Below are 14,507 nucleotides of genomic sequence, written 5' to 3'. Positions count from 1 at the left end.
TATACATGTCATTTTTTCTATAATCCAAATTCTCTAAAGATAATTTAATATTAATTACCTAATTTTTTTATGGTTGTTATTTTTACTGTTTTTTTCTCTAAAAAAAAAAAAAAAAAAAAAAAAAAGCAAAAAAGCAAGAATGAATGATCTCCATGGAGAAAATAAAACAGCATAGTAATTAACGCAAAGGCCTTTTGGACCCATGTGAAAACAAGTAATGACACAATGTAATGGAAATAACAATAGGCGCTTAATACTGATTTTACATAAAACAAAGACACACTACGTGAATAACAAATTAATTTTGTTTTTTAAAAAGGGCAAACATAATACCTTTTCTTTACACTTTTCACAGTAGTACGCATTACTTCCCTCTAGAACTTCTCCTCTGACAAATTGGTCCAAAGAAATTTCCAAACTCTGACAAGAAGTTACTCCTAGATTGAGAGCCATGAAAGCTTCTTCACGCTCATACCTGATTAGGAAATAACAGAAAACCCATAATCAACAATGGGATTTAAAACTCTTCAATTATCATAATATCTAAGCTGGAACACAGAACTACATTTTTAATCTGTGAGTCCCTCAATATTTTAAAAGTCCATTACTAAGTTAAAATGCCACTTTCTGACAATTCAGAATTGCTTAAAATTATGAATTTCAATGAATATTTTCTTAAGGTCACACAGAAATTTTGGAAGTAGAAACCAGAGAAATTTAAGTCATTAAATACTTGTAGATCTACTGAGAAAGAGAGTGAGTTCTAAGTCTCTTAACAAATGCAAAATTTACAACACACTAGACAAATCACTTCAAAAGGATGATCATTTTTCCTGTGTCAGCGATACCTTCACTCACCTGTGAGGACAGTCTTTACAGATCTTCTGATCAGAGTAGATGCCCTGAAATGTATTCTTAAAAATTTGGTCTCTTCCCATTTTCTGTTGGAATGAAAAGTTATAATTTAAAGTGGTGCCTCCAGAACTTCTGTGTATATAAAATTTAATTAACACACTGCAATTTAAGCAACAAAATAAAATGAGTCATTATGGTAGTGTCAGCTTGGTCCCACTGTCAGAGTGATGCAGATGATGAAGGAGGGGAGGGGGGGAGGAGGAGGAGGGGGGATGGGTCAGGCAGAGCTGATAACAAGAGAGTGCTCTCCAGGGTGATTCTGAATCCTTCTCCCTGTGCCACAAGGACCAAGTTAGGGGCAACTCTCAGCACTCTCATCTTTTCTTTTTTCTTGTGGATAGAATGCCATCAGTTTGCAAGTTACTTTAAAAAAAGAAAGGAAGAACTGTGCCTACTGATGAGAGGCCAATGCTGGCAGTGACTGCGGGATCTGAGAATGCAATACCGTTTGGGAAGTCTGCCACATGGCTTATGGGTAGAGGTAGAGAGCTTTGGGTTTCAACAGTACCACAAGTAACTTTTTAATCTGGCTCCTTTGCCCCTTTGCCAGAGCACTCTCTGCTCTGCACAAGGCCATCAGCTCACTGGTGACGGCAGCACTCTTCTGAGGCCACATTATTTCAGTGGACATACAGTAAGAATACACAGGTAGGAATGGTTATTATTATGTAGTAGAGATTAAGAGTTACATACTTTATTGAGTTTTAGATGAATTAAGAAAATATACAATTCTAGGCCAGGCAGAGTAGCTCATGCCTGTAATCCCAGCACTTTGGGAGGCCGAGGCTGGTGAATCACTGGAGGCCAGGAGTTTAAAACCAGCCTGGTCAGCATGGCAAAATCTGATCTCTACTAAAAAATACAAAAATTAGCTGGGCATGGTGGTGCACATCTGTGATCCCAGCTACTCAAGGGGCTGAGGTGCAAAAATCTCTTGTACCCAGGAGGTAGAGGTTGTAGTGAGCTGAGATTGTGCCACTGCACTCCACTCTGGGTAACAGAGCAAGACTCTTGTCTCCAAAAAAAGGGGAGAAAATATACAATTCTGTTGATCTGTGTTATATTTTGATGTTCAAATGCAGAATATATTATAGTTCCTATGTTAAAGATAATTTCTGATTTGTCAGTTTCGTAGTAACCCCAAATTCTAAGCCACTATTCTCATATTATAATTAGAGTTTGAGGGAAAGTAAAGCTTTTATTACCTTGAGATATTCATCCATCTGATCAATGAGACTAGTAAAGAATTCATATGCATCCTGCTGTTCTCTCACATAAAGTTCTTTATTCCACATCTTGAAAATCTATATAACAAAAATTAAATGTTTTTAAAGGAAAAGCAGCAATTTCTGAATGTGGTAGAAAGGGAATAGGAAAGAGCACCTAAATGCTTTTAAAAACCAGGTTCACTATTAGGGTGTGGACATTTCTAGTGAAGTGAGCCTAGCTTGTGTTCAGCCACCCCCCCCCTTTTCCTAGTCCCCTTACAATCATGACAAGTCTCTGCAATCTGAAGTGGGTACTGGGTAAGATCCAGGCCATGGAACACAGAGTTTCTCTCTTAGAAACTAATCGACTTGGGGAAAAACACAAGGTGATCTTCCAATATGTGAAACACAGTAAAGCAATGTTTAAAAATAGTATTCTTTATTTAAAGACATTAGTAAACTTGGCACAGGCTCAGGGGAATGATTTGAACAAATATTTCAAAGAGCTTAAATAGGAATCATGAAAAATATTCCAAATAGTTAAGATGTGCAAATCCCTAGGAATTATGAATGACAACTATTCTCAACATTTTAATCATTTGAAACTAAGTACCAATTTCAACAACGGCACACCAAATCTTTTTACGGTTTCTTGGCAAGGGGATTACTAAAATTAATAAAATCAAGAAGCCATTATCATTAGAGAAAGGATGTAGCCCAACTCCAAATATTTAACATCTTTAAATCTAAAGAGTTGCTGGGTGAAATACCTTCCAAAAGTTCTCAGGTACATAATACTGCAGCTTGCTTTCCATTAAATGCCCAAAGAGAGACTGCACTTGATAAAACACGCTATCATCTGGATTGTCTGTGTCATCATCTACCGAAAGTAATGACTGCAAAGAAATGAAACGCATCAAGCTAGAAATATTTAAACTGCTTTATAGGAAACTGACATATGTACATGTTAGTATCCACATTACTTTTTTAGAATGTTATGTATGTTTGGACATGCCTATAATGCTGTAGATATTTAGCTTCAATAATTCCTAGCTGGTGTAAATGAACAAATCATGTCCTTAAGCTCTGATTATAAAAAAAAAATGGTCTAGTAATACCAGGATCTCTACAGGAAATAAGTGTAGCCCAACACACACAGAATACTCTCAAAAGCACTGACTGCCATATCATAAGCTACTACCATATTATTGTAAAGTGCTCATGACAGACCCTATATATTTCTAATATACTAAAACTGTCAGTAACTTTATGGAATAGAATTTAAAAACAACTTTAGAGTTCAAAAATCACATTAGATCATGTCCATCTGTAATACAGGTAGCTTATTACAACAGCAGACTTATAAGAATGTGTAATTATATACAACGTGTCTCTACACTTTTCAGAAGCTACTGAAGAATCAATCACAAGTTACGTCTAGTTTTAACAAACCCCAAAAGCAATAAAACAACTATGAAACAATTTTCAAGTAACGCACATATTATCTATCACACCAAACAGGATAGAAAAAGGAAATCACCTCAGGGAGCCCAGGTTGCATATACAGCTGCTGGAAGACTGCATTCATATAACAAGTTGCACCACCATTCCTCAGCCCCACAAACCCTGAACTGGACCTGCTATCCACCGGGGGAAGGTACTGGGTAAGAGAGGAATAGAAACAATGGAGGAAAATGAACATCTCTGCCAGACACATTTACACTATAGTTATGTGGAAGATGCATTCACAGATTTACCCATCCAGCATGCTATGAAAGCTATGCTAGCAAAACCTATGTTTATGAAGTACTTCTGAAGATGCTGATACAATTATCAAATACTGCTATCTCAATGTTGCTTTTTCATTCATAAAGTACCTGGCAGACAGGTGTGTATTTGTTTATCTATTTATATAGTATCATTCAACAAATATTTACTAATTACCTACTATATGCCAGGCACTATGCATGGGATATAAGAGAGAACAGAAATGTGCATGGCCCCTGATCTGAAGGTGCTTACAGTCTATTAGGGTTAAGAGGCATAATCAAACAAATGTACTAATATACATTCACAAATTGAGGTAGTACTCTGAAAAAAAGGGCTGTGAGTCTAAGAAGTGATTACCATGAAGGATCCTGACCAATCTGGATGGTAAAAGAAGGCTCATATTGTAACTCCTTTTAGAGAAGGTAACATTCTTCTATTAAACTTCTTTCAGTAAACATATAATTGAACAGTTGACTATCCTACCACTTTACTTACAGGTGTTTTGAAATAACGTAGCCCCCAGTACAGAGCTTTTCTGGTTAGAAATGATCCAGAAAAAGCACAGTGGATAAAGTTCAACATGGAATTTCTCCAAGTGGAAAAGGATACTGTAATTTTACACTTTGAAATGCGATTCCAGCAAGACCTTGGTTCTCAAGTGTCTGCATCCATGTAATAACCAACTAGCAGACAAAAATGAATAGGTCTTCTAGACCTCAAGGAATTGCTAAATATTACTTATTCTTCATTAACATCAGACATATACTTAGAGCAGGATTATTTCTGAGACCTAATTAACACTGAAATTTATTTGTAGTCCAAAGCACAGATTAAAAAAAAAAAACCTGGTTTATAACAGTGCTAAAAATTTAAATTTTTATCTAACACAGATACTGCATTCACTATGCTGATATAATCCCCGATGTAAGAAAAAATACAAAAAGTTCATTTAAATCTGATTAAATAAATGCATATAAAGTAACACATAACATAAAATAAGCATTATAAACCATTTTGATCAATCAAAACCATTTCCAACTTATGAGGGCCCACATTTCCAAGTCTTCGCAAGTGCTATTCCCTCTATTTAGGATACCTGTCCCCACTTTCCGACCTAACCTCTATGTTCTATAATACTTAACTCAGGCATCCAAAGGCTAAGTCTGACTTTCTGTGATGTTAGAGAACATAAAAGGCAGCTTTGAAAGCAACCTTCCACTTCTGGTCTGGTATTCCAGAGGACCTGCAAGGTACTTCCCTCTCACAGATCCCAACATACACTAAGCTGTTTCATGGCTCCACAGCTTTGTTCATGCCCATTGCTGGAATGGATTGACTTTGCCACCTTGCTTCACCTGGCTCACTAGTTTTTATGGCCCTATCTTAAGTTTCATCTCTTCTAAGAAGCCCTCTGAGATAACACCAGCTGGTGGTGAGGTGCCTGTCTGTGTTAGTAGAGCATTCAGGATATACCTGTATCTTATATTGTAACACATTATATTGAAATTATCTGCTTATGAGCCTGTCTCTTCCACTATACACTGAACTTTTTGAGGGCTAGGATCATATTTTCATTTCTGAGCTCCCAAAGCCTAATATGTCCTTGGCACATACTAAACTCAATAAATCTTTGTTGAATTTAACGGAACAGAGGCTGTACTGTGATGGAGTCAATGTTTACTTGACTTGTATCTCTAGGGTCTGGCCTATGCCAAGCTAAAGTTATAGGTCAGAATGCTATTTTTTACTATCCACCAACCAACTTGAAAATGCCTCTCCCTCTTTAATTAAAAGGATACCATTTCATAATATACTTAGTATATTAGAGTAATACTATAGCTTATACTTGATTTGACTATGTGAATATGGTAAGCAAAATAATAATATTGACTTTCTTTGTGGTCAGCAGAATGCAGGTAACAGTCTTAAAAATGTATGTTTAAGAGATCATTCTAAAAAAACTAAGTTCATTAAGGTCTAGAAAACCTACATCAAACTCCTTGGTAAGAGCAGGGTCAGGTTGGTGATGCATAGAAAGCAGTTCTTTTATAATAATTTGAAGATTTGAAGGTGAACTGTCCGCCAACATTACAAGAACTTCGTAGGCTGCCAATCGGCTATTTGCTGTACTACACCTAGAAACAAAAGACACAGTCATTGTCAACAATGAATAATCTACTTAAATTACTCATTAAACTAAATCAACAGTTGAAAGTAGAAGAGCTCCAATTCCTCAAACATACTTAAGACAGGTCTAACCCCAGACATCTAGTAATCTACAGGTCATGAATACAGGAGGAATTAATAACTTTTTTCTTGGCCTGATGATAAAGTAGCAAAATTCTTTCACTTATGACCAGTAGTAGTCACTAAGGACTGGATCAGCAAGAATGGAGGAGAAAGCGTCAGGAGAACTCTGTAATAAAGATGACATGGGAATAACTGTCTTTCAATTAAAATACATAAATAGAAAGATTTTTATCATCTAAAATCTGAATGTATAACTGGCAGAAAAAGAAAGCTATAAAAACCAGGATAGCCATAAACATTTTATATGCCTGAACTGTCTGAAATAATGGAGACAGAAATACTGTTTGCTAAATCAATTCGTTTAAAGTGACACAAAAGATAACTAGCAAACATTCTACAGGAAATCAAAGGCTTTCTACACTGCCTAGCTTGTAGCAGAAATCACTTTGGGGATGGACAATACCTCACTGTAACCAATACTAACCTTGCACTACTGAGGGATCACTGGTTAGGAAGGATACACAGAAAAGAGGATAGCTAACCTCTGAATGAAATACTTAATGGAGAGTAGGAGGCGTTTAAGGGGGGTTGTGAGGTTTTTGGATCAGCAGGACACCAGGCACTGAGGACAATGGACACAAAGCTGGCGCTGTCCTTTGTTTCTTGTCCTGACTTCAGGGTTGCAAAGGACAGTAAGAAAAGAATAGGGAGGTGCCATTTACACAGGCTAAACATTAAAAGTTGTTTTGTTACTGTGATACAAAATAGTATTACTTCTGAAAACAGTTTCTGTGTACTTTAAATCTCTTTCTTCCTTGCAGGTTTTGGTGGGAAAAGACTGGGAGTTATTGTGATAAATCAACACCATTCAGTACAACAGGGAGGGATGAAACAAATGTTTCCTGTTCTAGTCAAGGCACTGTATATATGCTTTTTTTAAAAAAACACTCCTTCCTCCTTCATTTACGGAGGAACTACATTTATTAATAATAAAACTGCTAAAGATATATATCTTTTGTGTTTACTGAAAATTAAAACATTCACTTGTTTCTCCTGCTTTAATAAAAGACTCCCATGGACCTCACACCAAATCTTCCAAAACAAGGCGGGGTTAGCAATGAGGCTGGGAGGCGCAGCCTGAGGAACATCCCAAGAGTTCTAATGAAGGGTTTTGCTTTTTTTCTTACCTAAAACAGATTTTGCTAATGAGGTAACTCTAGGTAGAGAAATATTTATACATAAGACACCTCTTAGGATTCCTCAAAATACTGCTTATTATGCCTTGCCCATTTCAATAACCATGGAAATTATACAGGAATCCTTTTCACTATAAATAGCAAATCCTCAGTTTCTTCAGGATTACTCAATTAGCTCTGGTTTTCACGAGAACGGAACAAAGTTAGATTTAGAGCAAACGAGATAGCAGCTTGTAGCTCTACCTCTTCTTCCTATCTCCAAGAGTATAAATACCACTCGAGTAGGATCAACATTACAAAGAGATCTTTCAAATTTGTACCCATAAAACACAAAATTTGATTCCAAAATTACTACTGTAATAAACCACAAGCAGTTGCAGTTAACAGAACACAGTCAGCGCTCAGCCAACAACAAGGCTCATGTACTAGAGAACCTATCATTTTCTCCTGAGAAACCCTCAAGATTTTACTCAGAGCCTATTGACTTTTACTTTGGACATAATTCTTATAACTGGCCACATTTTAATTTGTTCTTCCTTTCTGATGATAATAATGGTACCAGCACACTTGCTCTGTGCTTACTATATGCCAGGCAGGCTTTATGCTAAGCCCGTTCACATGCACTTCTTCATTTCGTGGATAACACAGGCTACACAGACTCACAGATGAAAGACAAACTCCAAGTTAACAGAATCTTTTTGGACTAAAGTTTCGAATTAGAATTTTTACCAAAACTGAACACAACGTGCATTTTCCATACTTTGGATGAAAGTCCTGTTGACTGATGGCGGCACTGCCAGCTGGAGAATGACTATTTAAAATAATTCTAGAAGCTCGGAAAAGGAAGTCATCTAACAATGGTTTAATGAGTGATGAACCTGGAATAGAGCATAATATTCATGTTGAAGATGAACACATATTTTAATTCAAAGATCCTATCTTGCACTGTCTTATCAGAGCAGCAAAGGCACCCAAGGCCACCCAATAGCAGGGCATTTAGTTTAATTTAATATTTATTTTCTGAGCACTTACTACATGGCAAAGCTTGTGGGGTAGAGGGTTAAGGATGGGTGGAAGGAACAGGGGACAGAATACAAAGATAGGCAGGTAAGGGTGTGTTCCTTTATGAGTTTACAATACAGTGAAAGGAGTCAGGCTTTCACTTTAGAAACACAAGTGCCAAGAACGCCACAAGGCAGAATGATTTGAGTGAACAGTTCTTACTCTGGGCATAGAGGGGGTCCACATAAGGGTTTCTGAAACTTTTAAAATCTTGCCTCTTTAGTTTAAAATGATATACCTTTCTCTTTGTGGTTAAGAATCACTCTTTTCTATGTATCCCCAGTAGCCAAGAATATTTTGTAGAACTTGGTTTGTGTTATAAAACAGATGGATAATTATTCATTTGTCTTCTGAATACAATTTGTATTATAACAATCTTTTACAAATTACAGGTGTAACCCAGGAGAACCTCATATGTACCCTACCGCTGGAGGGCAGGGGTGCTTAGGGGCTACCTCCCCAGATGAGAATCACCCTTACAAGAAGACACACAGTAAATTATATATTAAAAAGTACATAATAGCAAAAAGAGAAAAACCTACTTGAATTATAATTCTTACTTGGTATTAAGAAGTTATGTGATCCAGCTGTTTTGAACACTATAAAATTCTCTATGTGGTTTAATGACAGATGTAAAACACACCATAATTTTGTTAGCCACTAAAATTATAATTTCTCACTGTGTTAAGGGTCAACTTTCCACGAAACACTTGGCATCTATCTTATTTTCCCAATTACACACAACACTGGCAGTAACCAAGCACTGAAGAATCTGCCATGTGATAAGATGAGGCAATAATTACCAAGCATTTCCTTTTCTGCCCCACAGAGTGAAAGAAGGGTCTTGATGAGGCGTAAGTGCCCTGCCAGTAAGATGTTGTCCGCTTCACTGGTCTCACATTCAGCTGTGCGATTAGGTTCAAAGTTATCCAGCCAAGTAATCTCATCTTCAAGCATGGTAGCTGGGCTGATCCTTAACTGCTCCATTTCTGAAGCTAAGAAGAAAAAAAAAAATCCATTACAAAGAAAGAACGATTTCTCTTTATGGAGTTAAAGTCCTGAATTAAACAAAGAAAAGTCAAGCGCCAATCTTCCACTTCACAGATCTTAAAAAAACTATCATTAAGACTGGATGTGGTGTTTCACAACTGTAATCCCAGGCCGACGGAGGCTGAGGCAGGCAGATCACGAAGTCAGGAGTTCAAGATCAGCCTGGCCAGAATGTCGAAATCCTGTCTCTACTAAAAATACAAAAATTAGCTAGGCATGGTGGCATATGCCTGTAGTCCCAGCTATTCGGGAAGCTGAGGCAGGAGAATCACTTGAACCTGGGAGGCGGAGGCTGCACTGAGCCGAGATCGTGCCATGGCACTCCATCCTGGCTGACACGTTAAGACTTTGTCTTAAAAAATAATCAATCAAACAAAACACACACACACACACACACACACACACACACACACAAAACTGTCATTAACAAATAGTAGGCAACAGCTGCTGCCCACAGGGAATAAAGGCGCCCTCACTCATACACCACTTGTTGGCTGCCTCCTCTGTGCAGGTCACTGTGCTATATGCTGAGGCTCTAAGATGAGGGAGCCAAATTCTTGCTCCTGGTTTGGTGGGGGTTAGCAGAAGCCCCAGGAACAAAATCTTCTAGAGAAAGAAGGAGTAGAAGGATTTGAGGAGAATCAACACTCCTGCAGTGTGACCTAAGCCGAAGGAGGGCTGAGTTCTGCAAAGGAGAATGAGGTCAGAAGTACAGCTGCCAGAGTCCAGGTTTCTAAACAATGAGCCAAACTCCTGCGAACTACTCTGTTGTTTTGTGTTACGTGTTTCACTTGCCCTTAAAACAAGGATTTAAAGCATAATTTCATATTGGAAGTTGAGACTGGAGAGGAGATGAAGGGTAATCATGCTCTACTTCCACTGCACTGCAGTGAGAAGCAAGCAGGGTCTCCGTAAGGGGCAGTGAAGAAGGACCTTTTACGGTCAGTTGGAGCTGGACCGGCACCAGATACAAACCCTACTTCTACCACTTACTGTGTGATCTTGTTTCCTTATTTATGCAATGGGGCCAGCACCTACACTGCAGAGTGCTATGTATGAAGTGCTAGCATAGGCACTGACTTAAGAAAAATACTCAGGAATTAGCAAATATTGTTTGTTTCAAGACATGTTACCCGAGCATTAATTCCCCTCGCCTCCCAAGATCCTAACAAGAGATCCTGGGTCCCTCATTTATCACTCAACAACACAAGGAAGGGAGGTCTATATTAACAACTCATTCATTCATTTGAAAGTTGCATGTGTGTAGCCAACTCATGATTCCTTTCCTTGCTGCAGAGCAGAAAGCAAAGCCTGGATGGCTGCTGGTCAGCTGTCCCTGGGAGCCTGGGTGGAAACCAGTGTTATGTTAGACTGTTAGATGGATATACAGTCCACCTACCTCACTAGATCCAACAGAACTTCTCTCTGAATCAAGACATACACTCAGACTGTATTAGCTCCCTCTCTACAAAACCAGTTCCACTGCATTGCTCAGAGCAGTGCGTCCTGTTTTTATATTTGGAGACTCTGTCTTAGTTTGTCGCCCAGGCTGGAGTGCAGTGGTGCGATCTCAGCTCACTGCAACCTTCACCTCCTGGGTTCAAGCGATTCTCCCGCTTCAGCCTCCCAAACAGCTAGGATTACAGGCAAGTGGCACCACACCCAACTAATTTTTGTATTTTTAGTTGAGACAGGGTCTCGCCATGTAGGCCAGGCTGGTCTCGATCTCCTGACCTCAAGTGATCTGCCCGCCTCAGCCTCCCAAAGTGCTGACATTACAGGCATGAGCCACTGCACTCAGCCACCTCCTGTTTTTGACAGACACTTATGAAACTGATGAAGGCATCTGCCACCACAGAAATGTTGTTGAGGATTATTCGTCACTATTTTTATGTGTCCATTACATGATGGCCTTTGTATGAAATTTCTTTTAGGCTTAGGTGCTGGGAAAGAGATTTGCTTCTTTTGAGAAACTATTCTATTTCCTCTTGCAGGGTATTCAGAACAACTAACCATATGCTGTTTCCTTTTTACCTCTGGCCTTCAGAAGCCTCACAAATTAATTCTGAGGTATTTTTTTTTCCTCCTGGCCTTGACATTCTTTACCAATTGCTGTTTTTGTTGATCCTGATTTTTATTTTATTAATTTCCTGTAAGCTGAAGCAAATTCTTTGTGAAGAGTAGAGAATAAACAAACTCTTGATCTGAACTCAAATTTACACAGAGCATTCCAACATACATTTGCATTATTTAAAGGTAAGTACAGATGATTAAAATCTCAGCACACTAACAAGAGAATTTCTAACAATGATACTTTACAACTAACACTAATGAACTGACTTCTAACACCATCAACATACCACAATAAAGATTCCCTCTTGCTTTCAACAATCAACCTTCAAAATTATAACAGACTACATGAGAGAGAAAGACCCTTCATAATGGTTTCGTATCAGTGTAATTAAAATATGAGCCTTTGACAATTTTAAAAATCAACAACTCTCAATTCATTAATGACTGGTTATATAACAGAAGACACTGGTACATAGGTTTATATGTTATTCTCAAGAAAAAAAGTTCAACTTCAAACAATAATTGTAATTTTATTTACACTTGAGATATGTAAATCGTATTAAAAATGTCTGTGTGACTTTCTCTTCTATTCCTCCCCAGCCCCTCTCACTTACATATTAGTCATTTACTTACTTGTCAGATCATCTAATAATTGGCATCTCAAATCAAAATACTCCATACACTGAGATAACAGTCTAAAAAACAGAAAGGTTTCAGTTACTAATAAGAGGCTGATTTGAAAATAAAAAGTATTTTCTTTATAAGAACAAGTTAATAACACAACTAAGATAATTTTCCTCAGCATAACTATTTTCGTATTAATTTAAATTCTATTATTTTAGCAAGAATTTTACTAATTTTACTAATGCAGATATGATTTTACTAATGCAGATATGATAATAGAAATAACAGTGTAAAGAGAGGGAAACACTACATTTATCACATCTTAAAATAATATTGGCACTGATCGCATGCATAATACACTCATTACATTCATTCATTTAAATTTCAACCAGTCTCTACCAAGCACCTACAAATGCCTGGAACTGTTTTGGGAGATCAGTGAACTTAAAAAGGTAGACAAACAACAAATTAGAAATATACACATGTGTCAAGTGGTAAAAGGCACTGAGAAGAAAAATAGAGCAGATTAAGAAGAGAAAGAGAAAAGGAAACTATTTTACAGAAGATGATCAAATAAGCTTTTTCTGCAATTACAGTACTCAGCAGCAAAGGTTTTAGAATCAGACAGACGCTGGTTTTAATCTTGGCTCCCCTACTTATAGCAGCTGGGTGTCCCATGGACAACCGTTTCACCTTTAACTTTCAGTTTTCTAACTTCTAAAATGCTCATTATAGTGTTGGAAATAAAAAACACGTGCATATACACAAACATACAGAAAAGGCTCAAGCACAAACTAATGAGAATATATAGTGAACCAAGAATTATGGTTATAAAAAATGAAGACAATAAAACTGCTGAACTCATTAGGCCAGTCTGAGGATTAAAAGAAAAACATACATAAACAGTTTAGTATGTCATGTAGCATATAGTTGGCCTATGGTAATTGCTATTGTCATCACCAGACTATTTTTTTCCTGGTATTTAGCATGCAACTATCATCATCATACTATTGAGGGAAAATATGTAGGTCTCTAGGAACTTGCTTTATGAATCTGGGTGCTTCTGTATTGGGTGCATATATATTTAGGATAGTTAGCTCTTTTTGTTGCACTGATCCCTTTACCATTATGTAATGCCCTTGTCTTTTTTTGATCTTTGTTGGTTTAAAGTCTGTTTTATCAGAGACTAGCATTGCAACCCCTGCTTCTCTTTGCTTTCCATTTGTTTGGTAAATATTCCTAGACCACCAGCCAGACTAATAATGAAAAAACAGAGAGAAGAATCAAACAGACACAATAAAAAATGATAAAGGGGTTATCACCACTGGTCCTACAGAAATACAAACTACCAGCAGAGAATACTATAAACACCTCTACATGAATAAAGTAGAAAATCTAGAAGAAATGGATAAATTCCTGAACGCATACACCCTTCCAAGGATAAACCAGTAAGAAGTTGAATCCCCGAATAGAGCAATAACAAGTTCTGAAATTGAGGCAGTAATTTATAGCCTACCAACCAATAAAAGCCCAGGACCAGACGGATTCACAACTGAATTCTACCAGACGTACAAAGAGGAGCTGGTACTATTCCTTCTGAAATTATTCCAAACAACAGAAAAAGAGGGACTCCTCCCTAACTCATTTTATGAGTCCAGCATCATCCTGATACCAAAACCTGGCAAAGACACACCTAAAAAAGGAAAATTTCAGGCTAATATCCCTGATGAATACTGATGCGAAAATCCTTAATACTGGCAAACCCAGCAGCATATCAAAAAGCTTATCCACCATGATCGAGTTGGCTTCATCCCTGGGATGCAAGGCTGGTTCAACATACACAAATCAATAAATGTAATCCACCATATGAAATAGAACCAATGACAAAAACCACGATTATTGCAACAGATGCAGAAAAGGCCTTCGATAAAATTCAACATCCCTTCATGCTAAAAACTCAATAAACTAGATATTGATGGAATGTATCTCAAAATAATAAAAGCTAGTTATGACAAACCCACAGCCAATATCATACTGAATGGGCAAAAGTTGGAATCATTCCCTTTGAAAACTGGTACAAGACAAGGATGCCGTCTCTCACCATTCCTATTCAACATAGTACTGGAAGTTACTGCAGCACTATTCACAATAGCAAAGACTTGGAACCAACCCAAATGGCCATCAATGATAGACTGGATAAAGAAAATGTGGCACATATACACCATGGAATACTATGCAGTCATAAAAGAGGATGAGTTCATGTCCTTTGCAGGGACATGGATGAAGCTGGAAATCATCATTTTCAGCCAACTAACAAAGGAACAGAAAACCAAACACCACATGTTCCCACTCATAAGTA

The 14,507-nt window shown here is 37.5% G+C and overlaps 1 protein-coding gene across 3 annotated transcripts in view; it reads right to left on the bottom strand.

Moving 5' to 3' along the window:
• Positions 1 to 14,507, bottom strand: part of USP24 (ubiquitin specific peptidase 24) — a 160,437-nt gene that overhangs the window by 35,108 nt on the left and 110,822 nt on the right. For all 3 annotated transcript variants that reach the window (XM_032296865.1, XM_032296863.1, XM_032296864.1), the window contains 9 exons: positions 12,158 to 12,219; positions 9,205 to 9,396; positions 8,100 to 8,217; positions 5,884 to 6,028; positions 3,664 to 3,783; positions 2,894 to 3,019; positions 2,121 to 2,219; positions 859 to 941; positions 334 to 475 (listed from right to left, as the gene is read on the bottom strand). In XM_032296865.1, the coding sequence (XP_032152756.1) occupies positions 334 to 475; positions 859 to 941; positions 2,121 to 2,219; positions 2,894 to 3,019; positions 3,664 to 3,783; positions 5,884 to 6,028; positions 8,100 to 8,217; positions 9,205 to 9,396; positions 12,158 to 12,219 (1,087 nt within the window). The remainder of the gene's footprint in view (positions 1 to 333; positions 476 to 858; positions 942 to 2,120; positions 2,220 to 2,893; positions 3,020 to 3,663; positions 3,784 to 5,883; positions 6,029 to 8,099; positions 8,218 to 9,204; positions 9,397 to 12,157; positions 12,220 to 14,507) is intronic.

Source organism: Sapajus apella, unplaced genomic scaffold (genome assembly GCF_009761245.1).
Source record: "Sapajus apella isolate SASKATOON/1434 unplaced genomic scaffold, GSC_monkey_1.0 scaffold36, whole genome shotgun sequence".
In the NCBI taxonomy this organism is placed as follows: Eukaryota; Metazoa; Chordata; class Mammalia; order Primates; family Cebidae; genus Sapajus; species Sapajus apella.
Note: the sequence above shows the minus strand (reverse complement) of the source record. Positions and strands in the feature narration are given on the sequence as shown.